This window comes from Protopterus annectens, chromosome 6.part0, assembly GCF_019279795.1.
Source record: "Protopterus annectens isolate FY-2018-M chromosome 6.part0, PAN1.0, whole genome shotgun sequence".
Lineage (NCBI taxonomy): Eukaryota > Metazoa > Chordata > Ceratodontiformes > Protopteridae > Protopterus > Protopterus annectens.
In genome coordinates, this window is record NC_056737.1 from 524,124,113 (window position 1) to 524,146,367 (window position 22,255).

A 22,255-nucleotide genomic window follows, 5' to 3' on the forward strand; every position below is an offset into this window, starting at 1 on the left:
GCTTTACTTATGCCCAGTTTTTCACATTTCACAACCCGCAACATTGGAGGTTAGCTCTATTTTCTGGCTTCTTACAGATCAATACGTAAGACCAATAAAATTGTAATTGCCTGAGTTCATATACATGAGCTGAATTCCCTAGTCAGTGTTCTTTCTAGGAAGTGACGCTGGGCATTTTCAAGGTGTGGCAGCACTGATTCATGTGTATATGAGATTCGTTACTTTTCTGTCTGGTTGTGTGACCAAGAAGTTAGTATATATCATTAAGGGAATGTCAGGGAGTCTTCCACATGGGGCTACAGGCTGTAACTACTTATTTATTTTGATTTATAATTTGCTTACCAGGAAAGTCTGACTTGGAACAAAGCCAATTTTCAGTGGAGTCCCGGGGAAAAACACTCTGGACGCAAGTCTTTGTAATGTAGGAGAAAACCAGAGCACCCAGAGGAAACTCACACAAACACAGGGAGGACATGCAGACTCCGCACAGAAGGCACCCCAGCTGAGAATCGAACAGCCTCTTGCTGTGAGACGACAACGCTACCACTGTCCTTACCTTATCTGACAATGGAGTTCCCTATGATGAAATCCTGCAAAGTTTGTTTGCTGCTCAAGCGGAAGTGGGCAGCACTTGGTCTGACATGGTTGATAAAGCTCTGAGATTAATGACGGATGCACAATTCTTCCCAACTGTTCCAGTTCTACAGCTAGCATTCTGCCAAAATGCATTCTTTAAGCAAAAATAATAAAGTGTCAGTGGATGGTGAAGATAAAAAAAAACACACATTGCTACTAGCCATATTCAAAATAAGTAATATGTTCATAGCTACAGTGATGTATGTAATATAACCACTGAGTATTATGTGAGGAAGCAGCCATGGCTAGAGACATGGAGTCAGCTTGGACAGGCATGGGAACCAGCCTATAATATTTTGGTTTGGCTGCCACTACTTGCAGTCTGCTTACCTCCTAATAAACATCCTTGCTAGTAGAAGAGGAGACAGCTGTCTAGTGGAGGGGGGGGGGGGGCAACTGTCTAGTGAATAAGAAAGGGGAGACAGTAGTATAACAGCCTTTTTCAGCAATATAACATCCATTTTTAACTGCCCCACTGCAAAACAAAACAACCCAAAATATAATTGAAGGCATATCATGCAGGTACAACTATATAACAGCCTTCTCAGCAATATAACATCTGTTGTAACTGCCACATTGTACTGAAAACAAACCAAATTATAATTAGAGGCATATCCTGCTGGTGCAATGTATGTGACTTGCTAGGTTCTGCAGCTCTTTTAGTGCAAATGTATTATAAAAATAATATCTGGCCTTCTACTTTAATATGTAGTACAATATTTTTGCATATGTTGAGGAGGGGTTCTAGACAAGCGGTTCTAAAGCCCCAGTAACCTCTCACCATAGAAGTGTAGTAGATGATAAGGTATAACACTGAAGTTCTAAAAGTAATCTGTGGTATATGACATTTATGTCAAACAGTTTTATTAAATTAGTAAAGATAGACCCCATAGTTTGTCTTTTTTTTTTGTGTTCTCTTGCTCCTCTACTTCATCCTTGCAGCATACCCCAATGCCACGTGTCCATGTGTCCATGTCCAGGTCTGCCTGACACTCTTTTCTACTGCCAGTCTATCACTGATTCATGCAGGGGCCAGCATGGAACCGAAGGGTCATTCTGGGGGGGGGGTCTTGCTTTGGTCCATCCATCCCTGCCAGTGTCTCAAATACATACGCCACTAATCAAACTTGCTTACCTGAGCCACGGTTATGGCTTTATCCCTCTGTGCCATAGGCTGGGCTAGTTTGCCATTGTTCATGTAATGAATGACTTTATCAGTGAAAGCTAGGGTAGTAGCAAAGCTATTATGTTCTTGTTTAAAACCATGTTGGCAATTACTGAGTAGGCCTTAATTCTTGAGTTAATTTGATGGATGGGAATGCACTTTCCTTTCTAGGACCTCAAAGCCAGGTGATAAAATTAAAATGGTATGATATGATCCAAGATTATACAATAAAATACAAAGAATAATTGGATTAAAATAATGAAAAAAATAAATGTCAATGGCAATTAAATAAGATAAAGTAAAAACGATAATGTTGATGCAAAATTGCAAATTAGTAAATAACTGGATAAGATAAATAGTGCAGACTAAATTACAAGCAGCTATGGAGCAGTCAGGACAGTACAAAAGCTAGTGAAATACAAGTTTAAATGTTAAAATGTGCTTAAAATTACCTAATGTGGGAGGCTGTCTCAGCAAGTCTGGTAGTATGTTCCACAGGAATAGTCCCTGATATACAAATTCCTGAGCTCCAGAAGACTTACATCACTAGAACTCCTAATAGCTCCTAGAAGCCAGAGTGTAACTTGGACAATTGGATGGGAAACCGGAAATTCATCCCTGGTTTGGCACCTATGTCTCTAATGGACACAGATAACCTGTAAATGGTTCCTTTCCCAGGCCCATGCTTACACTTGTCAAGGGTATCTGAACTCATCAGAGATTTGGGATGCATGGCTAGGCTTAAAGAGGCCCTTGTGGTCATTAGCCTAGCAAACACCTATGAACCTATGTTCAAGAGGTTATGTTGGTAGGGACTACCCAAGCCATATAAGGCTGAAATACAAGAAGAAGAAAAATACAGATGATATTTTGCCTAGAGGCAACCAATGAAGTCCCTGCAGAATCAGTCTAATGTGGTAGAAGTTGAGTGATGGAATTTTGACCCAGCTGTAGGTGATCAGGCTCAGTGTCTGGAAACCCCAGTTAGGGGGCATTACATCAGGGCATCTACCAAAGTAAACAAATTCAACAGTGAAATAAAAATGTTTGATAAATGTGATTTTCCTGAGGTAGATAAGGACAACAGCTGAAATCTGGTCATTTAGGGTTAGCTTGTGAATGACCACCCATAGGAGTCCATGCAAAATGAGGCATCTGGATTCTTATCAGGAATACCCTGGGCACAAACTGCAGCTTGTCTTGAGTATAGATGATGTTGAGAGACATAACTGACATCACAGAACCTCAGAAAGTGACTTTTATGACCATAGCCACAGGATTTGCAGGTAGAAATGAGGGCAATGTGGAAGAAAGATACCCCAGACAGTTCCAGTAGTTGTAGGAGCAATAGGTCTTATAAAAAAACAATTTACAGCCGTACTTAGATATGTTACCGATACCTGTAACTCCATAAGAATTGCAGAAGGAATCATTACTGGAGCACATTGCAGGTGCTGTGAAGAGCATTCTGGCTAACATCAAAGATTGAAACAATACTACTTTCATGAACTTTAATCATACTTTGACTTAGGCATGGGGTCCATTCGTGTCATAGTATTAGAAATCCAAAAGACTTGGAGAAATTAAAAAAATGGATGTTCAGGTACTGAGCTTTAGTCAGTTGTTGACCATCCAGGTATCAATGTATTCCAGGCCCATAGTTAATTGCTTTACTGCTGACAGATTATTGAAGAAAGAAGAGGTAAAATCATTGCCATCAGCATAGGCATGGTACTGCAGTCCTCTTGATCAAACGCCTTCTCCCTTGGATAAGATATGCCTGGTGAACAAGACAGAACCAAGTATGAAGCACTTAAGGGTTAAACATCTAGGTGCAGATGAGGTTAACACTTATTCAAATACTGAATGATTTGTTTTGAATATGCATATATGAATATTGGTTGTAGTGATTATTAACTGAGTCAATGAGAATTTACTTAAAGTTTCTTCCAGTAACTTACAAAAATGGTGATTCCAATATATACTGAAGTTTCCTCCATAAAGTAATTTTCTAAGCTATGTGAGGAGTTTAGACTCAAGCATACTGCTAATAATGCCATCATAGTAGGGAGAAGGTTGTAAATGATACCAACAACAGGTCTAGGCTCATAGATGTATACAAGACTAATGACCACTAAGGCCCTTATAAGCCTAGCTGTGGAACACAAATGTAATCCTCAAATTTGATTTATATAGGGGTGATTTACTGACTGCCTCTGCCAATCAGAGTCAGGGGGAATTTCCGGATACCCATCCATTGGTTCAAGTTGTAGTTAAATGGGGTTAAGGAGAAACTCTGCTTCACGTGGACGTGGGCTTGTTCCAGAGAACAAAAATTCTCTGAGAAGCATATGTGTCTTTCCATCATGTCCTATTTGTGTCATAAGCAATATTTAAGTGTTTTTATCTAGTAGTTCTGATGCTGTTTGTTTTGCAGATGTGTACAAGGTTCATAAAAACAGGGTCCATGGATGGACTGTACACCAGGCAAGGATCACCCATAGAAGTCTGTATGATACCGAGTAAAGAGACAAGGCTTTGAGGTGATCAGTGTAGGACATTGTGTCTACTCCCTGTATTCTTTTTGTAAGAAATCTTTGTGGATGTTCCAGTTGCTACATGTGTCTGGTCAGTGCATACCGAAGGGGGCATTATGCTCTATAATGGCTCTGATGAGTGGTGGGTACAGTGGTATGATGATCTCAGTGGACCTAAATGCAATTCCCATATGTATAACCTGAGCAACATAGAAGGATTTTCTTACACTCTTGGACACATGTTGGTTGAAGGCTAGGTTACCTTCTATGTTAGTTTCCAGATCCTTTACTTAATAAATCAACTTTAAGGTGTGTTTTATTGATTATGTAGTTACCTGGGGTGGCTTACTTCTCAAAAGGTGCTACAATGCATATCTTGGTACTGAGTTTTAAGCCATGGCTTTGGCATCAAGTGTTTGTCTGTATTAGATCTTGCTGAAGGGTGTTCTCATCTGGGGGGGGGGGTCAATGACTGTCTGCAATCATCTGCAAACTTGGTCAACCAGAGGCCTTTGACATTGGATTTGACCTTGGAGAAGTAGATGCCAAAGAGGACCGGGCCCAGCACAGAGCCCTGAAGGACTCCATGGGGACTGTCCGCTTTGTGGAGGTGGCCTCACTGATCCTAAACTCTTAGGTCCTATCTGTGAGCTAACTAGCTATCCAGCATGTTATAAAGGGGTATATTATTCATTATTTATTTATTTATTTACATTTGTTGACTGGGAGTGTCCGACTGGATGTAGGTCCATTTTCAGTGGAGGCCCGGGGAGAAAAGCTCCACAGTTAAAATAAACAGACAGTAGTTACATTGGATTACATAGCGATTAACAATTTAACATAGCAATTACTTACAACATATTTACAGATGAAGAACATAGTATATCAGTAGACAACTAGAATCTTTATCTGTGAAGTACATAACAGACATTAACAAATGTTGCAATAAGAATATATGCCTATTTTCATAATTTTGTTGACAATGCCCAAGTGGAGTATTTTATCGAATGCTTTATCCAGCTTTAGCATGTATTGCTTTCAGTCTTCCATTGCCTGAGTGAGCTTATAAAATAAATCTACCAGGTTCAATGAGCATGACCTTCCTTTGGCAGAGCCAAACTAGGATGGTTCCAGTGTCTGGAGGTGTCCTATGTCCTTGTTGATAATTTCAGTAATAAAACCTTGATGGCTTTGCAAATAAGACTAGTCAGACTAATGGGTCTGTAGTTTCCAGGGCCTATTGAAAGTCCTCCCTAATGAAGGGGGATGACTGTCACTGTCCTCCATTATTTTGGCACATAGCCTGTTTTAAGACTATAATTAAATAGTGACTCCAGGAGTCTTGATAAGTTGTATTTTAGACATTTCAGGAAGCATCCCATGATGTTATGAGGGCCCATTGAGACTGCATTCTTGGCTTTAGTGAGCACAGCCAGTACATGCTCCCTAGTTATAGTTGGAGGGGTTATGTTTGAGGGTATTTCTTGAGGGATGGTTGGGGGTGAGATGGGAATAAAGATGGGACTTTAATTTGTCTATTAACAGTTTGTTATATCACCAGGCTCGGTGAATGTAGCACCATTAACTTACCAGTTCAGCACATTGCTGTGTGGTGTCTTTGAAGTTTCTGACATAGTTGAAGAAAGTCTTATGGTTATTGTTCACCTGAGGGGCTATCTTAACCTCAAAGTTGGCCTTATATGACCTAATTGAACACTCTTAGTTGCATATTTAGTTTGATGAGAAAGGTTTTATCTTTATGGGAATTACCCTTCCTGATTTTTGCTATATTTTTCCTTTGGCAGTATCTCATTAACACCTATGTGGTATGGAATGTTGCACCTCTTATAGCATACGCTTATCCTTGCATTCCAGACCATTTTCTAAAAAGTAACTTAAAACACATAATATAATCAAGTCTTTTCTACTGTGGGACATCCTAGATTAACAAACTTAGTGTCATTTTATTAATAAATCCATCCCCTTTCTACTCCCGCCTATTATAAGATGGTAAGTCACTAAGTTAAAAGTCATCCAAAGGAAGTTCTGAATGCCATAAGGAGCTGTGGGTGTTAACTGGAAATATACAAAAAATGTGCTATAGGCTTGAATGAGGTATATCCTGTTTAATTTGGGATACCACAAAGGTGGTTTCTTTCTGGGATTACTTCTGGTAGGTACAGCAGCCTCAATACAGCCATTAATGTGGTTGTACAGAGTTTTTGTAGGCAATTCAGCATAGGCTGCTGTGTTCTTGGGGTTTGAGTGGTATTAAATTTTGACAAACTGTCCCTTAATAAACGGTAGTTTTTCTGGGTCTGTATCAGAATTGCGAAAGCTGTCTTTCGCGCATTAATGTTCATCGACACATATACGTCGAAGAACGAGAACAGCAAAGTACCAAAAGAGCGAAATGGAGAATGCCGAATGGATTTTCTTGGCCAGCAGGGTGATCGTGGGGATGAGGAAATTAATCCTTTTCCCCACTGTAGTGCAGTCTTGGAGTTGGTCTATATAAGTGTGTGGGGGTCAGGCAAAAACATTTTAAAAAGTGTTTTAGGTAAGGTTTGTACAGTTAGGTTTACCTTACCTGTATGGTGCTGTTACTTCTGGGAATGTGTTCGGAGTTCTCCAATTCGCTCTTTTGGTACTTCACTGTTCTTGTTCTTCGATGTTTATGTGCTGATGAACATGTATTCACAAAAGACAGCTTTCGCGATTATAATATAGACCCATTTTTCTTGGAATAGTGCCTAACTGTTAATGGTTTTCCTGGGGATATGGAGTTGATTTTGATTCAAATGAGATAGCTTTATGATCAGACATTACCAGGGAGGACAAGACATTTGGGGCAGGTTGCAGTGTTCTCCCATATTTGTGAGTATGAGGTCCAGAGTGCTTGAGCCTCTAGTGCATGTATTCACTGTCTGATTAAGGGTGTTTGTGTTTAAGAATTTCTGGAATCTCTGTGCATGTAGATTTGAGGCTGTGCAGGCTTCTCACTCTATAAATGGGGTAATTAAAGTCTCCCATGAGTACGTTGTTAGTTTGGATGGTAAGTATCTCCAGTAGTTCCAGGTATGCATTTTGGGCTTCTTGGGACATGAAGGGTGACCTCTTGCTGACTAGGATATGGTATGGAAGTTTGTCTATGGTGGTCTGCACGTGAAGGAACTCAGGCACATCATCCTGCTTTATCAATCTAGAGATAGGTTTCTCATAGATGTATGTCAAGACACCTCCACCATTAGTCCTTGTCTGTACAACTACTGGTCTAAAAGTGTGGAAAGCACCGAAACCTTGTACTGCTGGGGTACATTCTCCTGATTTAGACTATGTCTTGGTAACTGTACAGATGTCTATATTCTTGAGTGTGAGGAGGGCTTGAAAAGAGTGTATTTTTTATTATTCAGGCTCCTGACATTGATCAGAGATTCAGTTGAGTTGATTTTCGCATTGCCTAAAATAGGCACTATGAGGGGTGGGCAAAGTTTTTCCAGTACTTGAAAGCCAAAGGGTTCAGGTGCAGATCATCCTTGGAAAAGCAATGTGGCCTGTTGAACATGTCCTCCAAAGCTGACAAATACTGGATCCCCTTAGAATGACATCAGAAAGACAGCCAGTTGTTGAACTCCATCATTTTTTTCTCATATTGTGGCATCATCCTTAGTGATGGAAATATGCTGCTCAGTGCCAGGATCTGAGACACATAGTCTGAAAGCTCCAGAATGTCTCTCTTCATATAGTCCAGGGAGGTACATCTCAGGTCCTTTACACCTAAACAGACTATGATGGAGTCATACTGGTACTTCCGGTGTAATGACTTGAGTTCTTGCTTGATTTGGCAGAGCCTCATTCTACATAAGCAACTAACCATTACCCTCGCCTTCTTCAGCTTGGTTAGAGGGGCATCAGTATGTCTTACAATGGCATCCCCTATAATGAAAGTCCTGGGGAGTGTGTTGGCTTGCATTAGGGGCGTAGTGTTTGGGGCTCCATTGAGAGTGGCTGTATGTGTTGTGTTAGGTGTTATTTTTCCTGAGTGCCTTTGACCTTGCTGAGGCATAGCTTTACCAGCAGGTGGTCTAGGCAATCTTTGTTGTTTAGGAAGTTTGATTTTAAGTGCCTCAGCATATGTTAGACTATGTGTGTGTGTTGTGTGCTATGTGAGCTGGGTGTTGTGTGCTTGGTTTCAACAACCTGATATGTGCTTGTATGTAAGAGTTTAGCCTCTAGAAGTACACCTCTCGCATATTGATTCTTTAAGGAATAAGTGGTGTCAGTACACATGAAACAACTGTTACATTGTCTTAAAATTCCCATATCCACCAAGCTGGTTGCAGAGGAGTTAGAAAATTGTATATCCATGCTGTCCAGTCCTTTAAGTGGTGAGCTACAAAGGGGATGGTGTATTGATGTTAGAAGTCTATTAACGGTGCTTTGTTGGTGCAGACTAATAAGGGTGCTTTACTGGAGCAGAATATGTTAAACAGTACTAAATTCTAGAAACGTTAATGTTTACACAATATGGAAGTTTACTAAATCTATAGGTACTGCCACTCGACACCCAACTAGCTGCACTAAGCTACTCGGCGAACAAGGTATTTGCTCTATATTTACTGCTTTACACTGAATGGTTTTATAGACTGTTCTTTAAGGAAAATTTGCTTTCTAGGTTTTTGTTACTGCATAAGGCACTGTTAACCACCGCTGCATGGTGAGCATCTCCAGGCAAACACTCCAAATTTATAGCAGCACAGAAAAAAAAAACAGAAAACAAACTAATGAGTCCCTTGGCCAATAAGGCAGATTCCGTATTAGACAGAAGGTAGAAAGTTAATTTGGTTCCTAGTCGGTTTTATCTGGAGATGTGATTATTGAGGAAGCAGGTAAATTATAAGTAATGAGTAAAAGTCCAGCTCCACCATTTATTCCATGTCTGCTGCACTGAAATGATCCAAACCAAATGGTAGAAATGTCACAGAGACAAGCCATTTTATAAATACTGCAAGAAAGACTCAGCCTAACTAGAGTCCTCACTGTGTATTACCTTAAATGCCTGTAGTGGAGGCCCATGGGATATATGCAAATACTGTACAAGTGTTTCAGTTACACTGCAAGAGGTTTAAGGTTACACAGTGAAGACTAGATTGGCTGAGCCTTTCTTGCAATATATATATATATGTATATATATATATGTATAGATATACAGATATATGTATATATGGGGCATGTGTAGTACATACATGTCATATGCAAATAACTTTGTACTATAAGCAAACAGCAAGTGTGATACAAGTATTGCCTTTCACAAGAAGAATAATAGATGTTAGGGAAGAATCATAATTCTCCTGTTGTGGAGTTCAGGGAGCTTAGTAAAATTGCTGCTATTCTTATTCCCCATGTAAATGTTGGGATATAGTATGCTTAAGCAAACTGCTTTTCAGTAAACCACTACTCTAAGAGACAGTTTCACTGAATGGGTTAAAATTCACACTATTGTTGTGTGTGTGTGTGTGTGTGTGTGTGTGTGTGTGTGTGTGTGTGTGTGTGTGTGTGTGTGTGTGTGTGTGTGAAGGTCAAGCATCTTCATTTCCATGTAGGGGACTTTTACCTCTGTAATCTTTTAATAACCTAACTTACTTACTTTATAAAACCTCAAGATAAATAGGAAAGAAATGTAGATTTCAACATGTTTGAGGGGATTGGATTACATAATTGTGGTTCACTAACAATCATCACAGTTATACAGCTTAATGAATATGCTGCTATGGTGCTCATCACAAAATTAATCTGACTGAGTTTACAATTTATGCAAATAAATCTTAGCTGTTTCTATTAAGTAAGGCTTGAGTTATGAACATTAGTTTTATAAGTAATAAACACGTGTTTGAAATCCATGGACAAATAACATGAAATTGGCTGTATCTGACTGTTAATGAAATGGAAGTATTAAATCTGTTTCCACACATTCAGTACCTCCCTACTGATGAAAGTTATTTCACTGATTTAGAATTCTTTTTGATTTGATTGTTTTATTGATGAATTGATGAAATTGATGAACTGTTCTATATATATATATTCAGTTCATTATTATATTATAGTCTGAGAGAGAGGAGTGAGATACGCCGAAGCGCGCTACCCTGTAAAAATAAAGTCTTTCTTTTTAACAGTCGTGGTGAGTCTAAGTTTTGTCTATCATCATTGATTTAGAATTCTGTGCATCACCTAACATTCATAGTGTTTATTCAATATTAAAAACAATGACTGCATCATGATAGGACCTTATTGTTACCATCTCAGATTTATCGTAAACATCACACATATGATTTTCCTTGAATATATATAAGAAGTGATACAAACATTAGTGGCCTAGTGGCTGGACTGTATCTGTGGATAAACTGATGGAACTCTACAGAACATGACCTGTGTAGAACTATACATCCAATTAGATAATACGTCTTTACTGGCCATTATTGGCCTTCTAATGTCATTATTACATTGAGAAAACTTCACCAGTTGTTTTTTCAGTGGAACAGCTTCCCTTAAGATAGGAATTCTTAGGGCTGGGTTATCTCAAGGAAATTCTCACATCATGTTTTCCCAGCCACATCCTTTGGTCAGAATTACAGCAGACTCAAGATCTGAGGATTTTTTTTTATTCAAAGACCCTTTCATCCAAACTGAATACTTCATCTTATGTGGCAAATTGGGATACCTTTTCAAACACTCAGGAGTACAAGGTTGATGAATCATTTCTGCTGATATTCTGCCTGTGAGTATAGTTTTAGATTACAGGAAAACTGTTGAATTTTAATTATGATATATTATTTTTGCATATGGCTATTTTGAGATGATGACATAGTTTGTATTTTTCTTTATGCATAACGTTTGTGATCTAAAATACAATATAGAAAAAAATGTTTAATAAGTATAATCATGGATAGTTATAAATGAGAAACTCTGTGGCCCTGGTTACAGGCCAGACTAGTCAAAAGCTCCAGGCTGGAATGAACACTACCAGAATGCGTACAAAATTTGTTTGTTGATGTTTGTTGAAGGGGCTGCCTACCTGGTCTGCATGAAGAATACCTTTTTTAAACAGAAGAAATGTCTTACATTTAAATGATATGATTACTTTAACGGACTGAACAAATACTCCAAACCAACACCTGTAAGTTCTGCAAACATACAATTAGTCTCAGAATACAAATCCAACATTTTTCAATTTTTAGATGGCTATAAAGAAGTGATTTGAGGTTAGTAAATACAATGTATATGCCAACAAGCTGAATTACTGAAATTGCATTTATTTTGTTCTAGGTAATGTAACTTTGTACCCACATGGAACTCCAAACCTTTACAATTTGATTCAAGAAGTTGCCAAGAAGGTAAATGAAAACATTCTTTAATTTTTCAGATGACATTTAGATGTTTAGAAGAGATGGTTACAACCTGAAAAATATATACATATCTATGTTTAGTTATGAACAAAAAATATAGTTGTTGCATTGAGATTAATTTATAAATAGCAGATAATTTAGCTGAAGGATTACTGTGGCTTGAAACTGGAAATGCATATATACTTTCATCTTGTTTCGAAGTTCTGTGTAATAATAATGCACTTGCAGCACTCAAGTAGTCATTACTGACTTCTGTTTTGTTCTATCCTACCATGCCTTAATATCAGTGACATAGTAACATGATTTTATTTTTAGTTCAGTTTTCTTTTCCCCAGAAAGTACTCTGTTCTCAGAAAATGAGATTATCATATCCCTCCTTCTCATGCAAGTTATTTCTTGTATTTATTAGAATAACAATACGTATTACTATTTACTTTGGGAATCTAAAGTGCCTAAAACTTTTTCCTGTGAGACACAATTGATTTGTGTTCTGCATCATTTTTTAAACACACTGCATTGCAGTTTATTCTTCAGGTTTTTTGAAAAATAGGAATCAGTCTGTCACTGGTATCAGGTTTCTTCACTATGAGACTACACAGTGAATTTCTAAAGGCTCAACAGGTTTATGGTCCAGAAGGTGGGAGGGGGGCAGAAGATAGTTACAAATTACATTGCAGGCCAAAATTCAAGGATTCATATATACTCAACAGGTATATGACCCCATTGTATGGGAAAGACAAAGGGCTAAAATACCTTGCTCTGCAGACTTTTATTGGTAAAAGAAAATCATTGTGTGATGGGTAAGATGATACAAGTGTGAAGGACATATGTTCAGAAAGAAGCATTGTGAGATTTTTTTTTTAAATGCAACATGTTGTGCACTGAGGAAGCTGAATGGCATAGACATGTTAAGAGAACAGAAGGAACAGCTAAGTCGTGTTTTCATTTACATGTATCAGTATACAGTTCATACATAAAGAGGAAAATACACCCTGGCAAAAGGAAGTATTGTGTTAAGGGAGTAGTTGTCATTTTAACTACTCTACTATTTGAACCTGTGATCAGTCTGTGTGTGCGCATGTGTGTGTGTGTGTGTGTGTGTGTGTTTGTGGAGATATACATTCCTGGTTTCATACTGTTTCAGGTTGCACTTATTGAAAGGAAATCTATTATCAAAGTAGACAAACCTATTTAAGCAAGACCTCATAAATTAAAAAAGAAAAAAAAATATAAACTGAGTCACAAGAGGGAACTGCAAACACGTTGGGGCTTTAAGGACAATTGGCCAGTGAACAATTTCGTCATGTGCTATGGTAGATTTCAGCTTCGGGGTAACACATTTCTTTCCATCAGAAGTACAGCTATAGTTAATTGTTAAATCTCATATTTGAGTCATACAGTTCTTGGTGTAGTGAAACATGAAAAAGTTGATGGCTAAGTTAAATATATCATTGCCTGAAGTCCCAAGTGAGCTGGTTTAAAGCTGCCTTAAGATAGTGTAAGGGATTGCTTCTTCCTGAAGCCTCATCATTAGATTGACAACACCAGCACTTTAGGATGGTAGTAGGAAACATTTTTCTGAGCTTATTATGGGCACACAAACATATCTGAAACTATGCCAGACAATGAAGACCTCCAAGGTAGGGGACAAATAGCTAGCTATATCCATCTCTTGTCTTGTTTAAAGTAATACCTGTTTCCAGGCTTTCTTTTTGCATGGTCCATGTGGACTAAAAGAGATTTAGAATGCCAAATACAATTATTTATTGGCTTCTTTTTAAATTACACATTTATTTCTCAGTATCCAACATTTCCTGTACCATAGAAATTTTACAAGAATTGTCTTTTTACTGAAATTCTAGCTTGGGAAAGTTAGTTAAAAAGCTATGTATATACAAAAATATGGATAAGTAACTGTTGTGAAGCTACCCATTTTCCTTTACTGATAAAAGAGAAGTAGCTCTCAGTGAATACATTTTTTGTGGTACAGATATGGAGTGACATTCAAAAAGACTTGCTGTCAATGGAAGTGAATTTCTTCATTGCAGGGCATATCTATAAAGTAGGCTTACAATGGGACCAGATTCCAAAAGACTTACTCTCTGCATAAATTACCTACTATTGTGTATACCCTGGGGTAAGTCACTTCTACTGAGAGCAAGTCTTTTTGAATCAGACCAGTGGTATCCTGCTTCTTACTGGGTTAGGAGAGAAACTTTGTTTTAGGGGTTGGGAAGGTGGCCTAATGATTAAGGTGTTTGCCTTACAAACACATGGTGTAGGGTTTGAATCTCACAAGGGATAATTGGCTAGGCATAAAATGGCTCGCAAGGGTAGTTAGCTTAGTACTAATCTATGAACATAAGTAGAAGAAGGAAATCCATTCTTGTCTCTTAAGTGTAGGCCTTTAGCAAGGCAGATGTGGAAGGAAGCAAGGATTTGACAGTCTGAATTTATTTTTAAATGAATTCTTACATCAGAGGATTTAGTACCTTTGATTTGTGGGAAATACTGAATATACCACAGCAAATGCAGTTCTCAAGAGAGGCAGGTTTCTTTATCATGCTTTTAAAACATTTTGTGAATAGTTTTTCAGATGTGTAATCATTTTCTGATATGTTATCTTTACATCTATTTTTTAGTAGGCTGATAAGCAGAAATATCTTTACAATATTACAAAAGAAAAAAAAAGGCATCCACTTAAAGTATGCTTACCAGTTTTTATAATTATGGAACTTGTCATGAACATAGAATGATTCTGTTTTTACAGAGTGCATATGCGATGTTCTGAAACCTTTTTTCAGTTATACAGACTGTACATTTTGAAAATTACTGTCATGTCTGTATTTTAGCTTGTATACTTGATCATTTGCTCTTTCAGTCTGAATCAGTTTAGTGTTTCTTCCTCTAGGTTGTTGCAATATTCATCAGTGCTTGCAATCCTTTACTAAAACTGCACATCAGACTGTCTGAAATGACTCTTTTTGTGGGATGCATAGAATTTATGTGGCCTCTTAATATTGCAACACCTGCTTTTTCTATGAGACTACTTTATTACTTGCTCTTCTGTCAGCTTTTCCAGTATTAGTCACAAACTATTCTGCCATGCCACTTGCCTGTAAAGGTCTTGTTTTTCTATGACAGATACCTTGATTGCCACAAAACAATTTGAACTGATTGCTTTTTAAAGGTTATCCATTGTCAGGTTTAATGGAAGCTGGTATATGCCATAGATTCATAGATTTATAGATTCATAGGTTCTTAGATACAGTTTCTACAAGCTTACAAATTACTGGCCTTCAGGAAGCTTGTTTGCTGTAACTCAGTATAGGCATTTTATATTTCCTTTATACATATCAAGCGATCCTTATTCCATAGTCCACTGGCACTCTATCTAACAGCAGTAATGATCACCTACCGGCATGCATATTTTGCAAACCAACTCCACTGCTTAATATACACCACTATAAGCATACCAGAGACCTATCCCTCTTCTGCCCAACTACCTTTAACAATACCCTCAAAATATCAGCTAGCATCCACTTAAAGTCCTATCACTGAATGATGCTGTTGAATTCTTTGACTCAACATTTCTACATGTACTAGACAATGTCACTCCTCTTCGACATAGGAGAGTGAAAGCCAACCAGGCCAGTTGGCTTACCAAATCCACCAAACACCTTATGAAAGCTAGCGATAAGGCCTGGAAATTATGGCATACAAGTAAAAACCCTGCAGACTTCGCTCAATACAAACAGCTGCATAATCAAGTAAAGCGACTAGTCTTCAAAAACAAACAAGACTACTACATTACTCTGCAAAATGATCATATGCAAAATCCTAAAAAGTTCAGGAGGTCCATAACCTCTCTATTATACCCAGGCAAAAGTGATAATATCTTCTCCTTGGATCCAGACATGGCCCCAGCTGAAACTGTCACACTTTTTTACTCATTCTTGAAAAACAGTATAGTCAACCACTTTGCTAACTTCACAGTAATCAACCCACTGCCCCCAGACCCATCTGCTACAACAAGACAAAACTTCTCTCTCTTACCCATACTTACCTCCACCATAAAAAACTCCTGCTTAAACATAAACCTGGATCAAATGCTCCAGATAACTTACTACCAGAATTTCTCCAAAAATCATCAGATGTTATAGCCTATCTCATTAGTATACTATTAAACAGGTCCATTCAAGAGTCCTTCATTCCCACCATTTGGAAAACGGCATTTATCCTCCCTCTCCACAAAGGTGGAAACAATAATGATATATCTAACTTCCGTCCAATTGCCATCCTCTCTCCCATCTCCAAAATTCTGGAAAAATGTATCCATAGCCAACTACTTAACTACCTACTACACCACAACCTCCTCTCCCAACCCAGCATGGGTTTAGGCCTAGTCATAACACCACCACTGCTCTTATATCTTTCTTGGACACAGTCAGCCATGCTCAAGACTCAGGATACCTTGTCTCCTCACTATTTCTTGACCTTTCCAAGGCATTTGATACTGACTCCCACCCACTTCTTCTGACCAAACTTTCCAATTTAGGCATATCTCCCCCTACCCTAGGCTGGTTTTCCAACTACCTTAGAGATAGACAACAAGCAACCAGATGGCACCAATCCCTCTCTCCTTTCCTCGACATCAATACTGGAGTCCCACAAGGATCCATACTAGGTCCACTGCTCTTCAGCATTTTCATTAATGATTTCATTACCAGCATACCCCATGCTAATGCCATCCAATATGCAGATGACTCCACCATCATCTACGTGGTAAAGTCTACTTCAGAACTACTTACACTCACCCAAAATGCCTTCACTCCACTGAAACCTGGATGTATAATAAGCCTTAAATGCTAGTAAAATCAAATTCATGTTATTCACCCCCCCCAAAAAACAAAACCCCTAATCAAAAAAATAATTTACCATCAACTCACTCAACACTTGCCTTGAAGTACTCCCTTATACCAAACTTCTAGGGAGTCATTATAGACGAGCACCTAACTTTCAACCAGTATATTAACGTAAACATAAAAAAAAAACATCAGAAGCTAGGCATCCTCCACAGGCACAAACACTTCCTCACCTATGCAGCAAGACTATCCCTTGCCTCTTCCTTTCTACTTCCATCCTTGTTCTATGGTGCACCTCTCCCTACTAATATGCAATCCTCTCTTAAATCTAAACTGGACTCATGCTACAATAAAATCACAACATTTGTAACCAGTACAAAACAGTCCTCCCACCACTGCATATCACTCCAGAGTCTAAACTGGCTAGAACTTCCCCAACATGTAACTTACCTGCAACTAACCACATCTCATAAGCTAATGTATAAGCTTTCTAGTTGTCCTGCCCTGTCCTCTCCGTTCACCACGTATCACCCGAATAGACCTCTGCGATCAGTCAATCAGATGCTCCTTAATGTAGCAAATCCTAACCTTTTCGCTGGTTAAATGTGTTACCCATATCATGTAGCAAAATTATGGCTTTTCCTCCTTCAATTAGGTTTACTAGCAACCCTGAATGCTTTAAGACTTCATTGAAACAGCATATGTTCTCCTATTGGCTATACACATGTACCAGCAGTAGCTATAAAAACCCCAATATTCCTAGCCTTTTTACTTTTCCTCCCCATCTCACTTATGGCTCAGACTACTCATATATACATTCAGTGCTTCCAACTTACTAAGTCCAACATGTGCCACCCAGCCACACATAATCTACTATATCAGTTACCTGCCATATCTTCTATTCAGTCTTGATGCCTGTATAGCAGTAGCTCTAAGGCTATACCTCACTGTCAGAATCTTTAATCTGCTGCTCTCCATCATTTCCAATGTACTGCAAACCTACAATACTGTATTGTTCACACTATGATCCCATGTCATCAATTGTATTCTTGTTTGGCTTGCATACTTAAAATCTAACATCTGTATAACTAGTATTATCTATTTTATTGCATCACCTATTCTGTAACGTAGTGTTCTGTACCATCGCTGCTTGATTTCTGTATTTTGATTCTGTAGCTTTATCATGTTTGTTTTTGGAGCTTTTCTCCCCGGGCCTCTACTGAAAACGGACTTACCCTGGCCCAGAAGACCTCTCGGTAAACAAATACAGATAGATTAAATAAATAAATAATGTTAAAAGATGGGTAATGTATTTCTTATATATTATCTGCTATTGATATATATTTTTTGTCTTAGGTTTCCTAGGTGCACTCAAGGCACAGAGTTTCAAAAAGAACCTGATCAGACCTCAAATTATACATCAGGCAGAGGTTAGCCTCTAAAAGAAGTAAAATACAATAGCATCTCCTGATGCCTATTGCCTATAGATATATATATATATATATATATATATATATATATATATATATATATATATATATATATCATATAAAGATATAGATAGATATGTACATAAATACCCCATTTCACAATTTTATGTATGAGAAGAATAGACCAAGAGTCCAAAAAGAAGCAGCCCTAGTACACAGCCCTGTGGAATCCCCTACTGATATGGAGGTAAAACCCCACCCTGATTGGTAATGTCTTGTTGGTTAACCAGTGTTACATACATAATTCAGTGAATATAATTGACTCTGGACGTGTTTAATCTGTTAGTGATTCTTGTATGTGTAATTATGTTGAAGGCCTTAGCATAGCCATGATAAGCAGCTTGCTCTGTTAGTCCTTCAGCAGATGCTGCTGTTACCTCTTAAAAAGAATTCTACAAGGTTGAAAGGGAAACTACTTAACACATCCATACTGCTCCATATCAAACAGAAGTAGGCCTCCTGTGTCATTTTAAATAAGCTCTATTCTAACAGTCTAAGATTTTACATAGAACGCTGAGCAGCTGATAGACCTAAAACTGTTTAGGCCTGATGTGACCCACTTGTGAATTGATACCACTGAAGCTTAATCATCATAGGTCAGGGATTTGTCTACATGATAATGTTTTCCTTAACATGACTGGTATGGATTTATTTATTTATTTGTATTTGTCTACCGGCGTAGTGCACTGAACAATACTGACCCATTTCAGGCTCAGACCTGGTGACATACAATACATTTCATAAACAAAAAAATACAGAAATGTAAGCAATAACAGAGTAGTTCAGACTAATAACATAGAGAAAAGATGTGTATACATTCTAGTGAACAAGCACAGTGCAATGTACAATTGAGCAGAATGTAATGTACAATATATACATTAGTTTCTGAAGTAGGTCAATATTTAGTAAATTATGAGAGAGGAGAAGAGAACTGGAAAGGAGATAGGTTAGGTAGCATGTCCTGTGCTGAAGCAGGAGCATTTGGTTTGGATGAAGTAGTGTTTTTTATGTTGCATTCTGAATTTGGAGTAAGTGTTGATTTACTTAATGGGGAGAGCTTGCCAAAGAGTAGGTGCCTGAGAGGAGAAAGCATGTGAAGTTTGATTCTAGGGGTAATGAGAGTTGATGTGGCCTCAGGTTGTATGAGGAGGTTTTTTTCATGATGTCTAGCTGAAAGGGGAATAAATGTGTTTAGCTGGAATAGTTTGTAGAGTTGGGCCATTTGGCTTTTTCTAGGGCGATACAATGATGCTCTGAGAGAAGCAAGTTTGTAATGCTGTTTGAGTTAGTTGGGAGTGTGGCAATGTTTTTCTTGGAGGCAGAAGCAAAAAGTGAGAGTCCATATTCATTTTAAGAAAGAAGAATTCCTTTAACAAGGACTGCTCTAGCTGGTTGGGACAGAAAGCGAGATGAATGGTGACAGGGTGAGCAATGCATGATGTGTGGGTGGTGTGGAGTTTATTGATGGATTTGATTGGGTTTCCTTAATTATGTGCCTTGTCATATGCAACTTTAGTTTTTAGTTTTACTTGTGGTAGCAGCTGTCACTTTACAAGTTATGTAAGGGATTTCTCCCTTTGTATATAACTCTGACACATTTATTTGCTTATTTATGAAGTTTGCACAAAATAATTTGAAAGCATATTCACAATGTCCTTTTGCTGTATGATCAGTTCATTGTTTATTATTAATTGTTTATCAGTAACAACTTATCCTCACAATTTTCTCATTTAATTCAGTTTTCTGATGTATTTAAAAGTACCTTATTATAGTTTTCAAACTTCACCTTTGATGCAAAGCTGATTTCACTGTTAGAAGATTTTATAAGAAAAGTAGTTTCTGTACATTATTTCATTTAAACATGTTTTAATGACTAGGGCAGCTTTTGGAAGATAAGTAGTGCTCTTATTTCTGTCATATATCTTATTAATTTAGGATTTTCGTTAAAGTTTTATTTGTTGAGTTTTATCGCATATTCATGAATTTAGAAGTTAATAATGAAAAATAACTCATTGCTTGTATCCTGAGCAGATTTATTTGAGTTATTTTGAATAGTATTCTGTTTTCATTTTCATAAATATGAATTTTTTGTTGTACTACAGTATCATTGGTAAGCTTTAGGAAGAATAGCTTATTTTTAGCTGAGTTTGATTGTATTCTTAGGTTAAAGAAGACAATATCATGATCTGTGTTAATTACACAAGATATGGCCATTGGTGTGAAGCAGAAAGATCCTGGGTTTATTAGTACAATATTTAAGATACTGCAGTCTCAAACTGGATTTCATACTATTCATTCAAAATTCTTTTAACTTAGTCAACTCACATTTGAGCATATTTATTTGGGGTAGCTTTTGCCCTCAAAGGACCCACCTACCAGACAGACAAGGCTCTTCGCAGGATTTGATAACACACCTCTGACTAGACTAGTTCAGTGTTAAGGACAATGACCGTAAAGAATGGTTTGTTAAAAACAATGCTCATAAGGAATGGTTTGTTAAGGACAGTGCTCATAAGGAATGGTTTGTTAAAAACAATGCTCATAAGGAATGGTTTGTTAAGGACAGTGCTCATAAGGAATGGTTTGTTAAGGACAGTGTTCATAAGGAATGGTTTGTTAAGGACAGTGCTCATAAGGAATGGTTTGTTAAGGACAGTGTTCATAAGGAATGGTTTGTTAAGAACAGTGCTCATAAGGAATGGTTTGTTAAGGACAGTGTTCATAAGGAATGGTTTGTTAAGGACAGTGCTCATAAGGAATGGTTGTTTAAGGACAGTGTTCATAAGGAATGGTTTGTTAAAGACAGTGCTCATAAGGAATGGCTTGTTAAAGACAATGCTCATAAGGAATGGTTTGTTAAGGACAGTGTTCATAAGGAATGGTTTGTTAAGGACAGTGCTCATAAGGAATGGTTTGTTAAGGACAGTGTTCATAAGGAATGGTTTGTTAAGAACAGTGCTCATAAGGAATGGTTTGTTAAGGACAGTGTTCATAAGGAATGGTTTGTTAAGGACAGTGCTCATAAGGAATGGTTGTTTAAGGACAGTGTTCATAAGGAATGGTTTGTTAAAGACAGTGCTCATAAGGAATGGTTTGTTAAGGACAATGCTCATAAGGAATGGTTTGTTAAGGACAGTGCTCATAAGGAATGGTTTGTTAAAGACAGTGCTCAAAACGAATGATTTGTTAAGGACAGTGCTCATAAGGAATGGTTTGTTAAGGACAATGCTCACAAGGAATGGTTTGTTAAGGACAATGCTCATAAGGAATGGTTTGTTAAGGACAGTGTTCATAAGGAATGGTTTGTTAAGGACAATGCTCAAAACGAATGATTTGTTAAGGACAGTGTTCATAAGGAATGGTTGTTTAAGGACAGTGTTCATAAGGAATGGTTGTTTAAGGACAGTGTTCATAAGGAATGGTTGTTTAAGGACAGTGTTCATAAGGAATGGTTTGTTAAGGACAGTGCTCATAAGGAATGGTTGTTTAAGGACAGTGTTCATAAGGAATGGTTTGTTAAAGACAGTGCTCATAAGGAATGGTTTGTTAAGGACAATGCTCATAAGGAATGGTTTGTTAAGGACAGTGTTCATAAGGAATGGTTTGTTAAGGACAGTGCTCATAAGGAAGGGTTTGTTAAGGACAGTGTTCATAAGGAATGGTTTGTTAAGAACAGTGCTCATAAGGAATGGTTTGTTAAGGACAGTGTTCATAAGGAATGGTTTGTTAAGGACAGTGCTCATAAGGAATGGTTGTTTAAGGACAGTGTTCATAAGGAATGGTTTGTTAAAGACAGTGCTCATAAGGAATGGTTTGTTAAGGAGAATGTTCATAAGGAATGGTTTGTTAAGGACAGTGCTCATAAGGAATGGTTTGCTAAAGACAGTGCTCAAAACGAATGATTTGTTAAGGACAGTGCTCATAAGGAATGGTTTGTTAAGGACAATGCTCACAAGGAATGGTTTGTTAAGGACAATGCTCATAAGGAATGGTTGTTTAAGGACAATGCTCAAAACGAATGATTTGTAAAGGACAATGCTCATAAGGAATGGTTTGTTAAGGACAGTGCCCATAAGGAATGGTTTGTTAAAGACAGTGCTCATAAGGAATGGCTTGTTAAGGATAATGCTCATAAGGAATGGTTTGTTAAAGGCAATGC

General features: G+C 37.8%; 1 protein-coding gene across 1 annotated transcript in view; it reads left to right on the forward strand.

The window, feature by feature from the left end:
- LOC122803868 (putative N-acetylated-alpha-linked acidic dipeptidase) overlaps window positions 1–22,255 on the forward strand; it is an 812,772-nt gene that overhangs the window by 404,156 nt on the left and 386,361 nt on the right. The window contains 1 exon segment of the mRNA XM_044073548.1: window positions 11,662–11,729. Within this exon segment, the coding sequence (XP_043929483.1) occupies window positions 11,662–11,729 (68 nt within the window).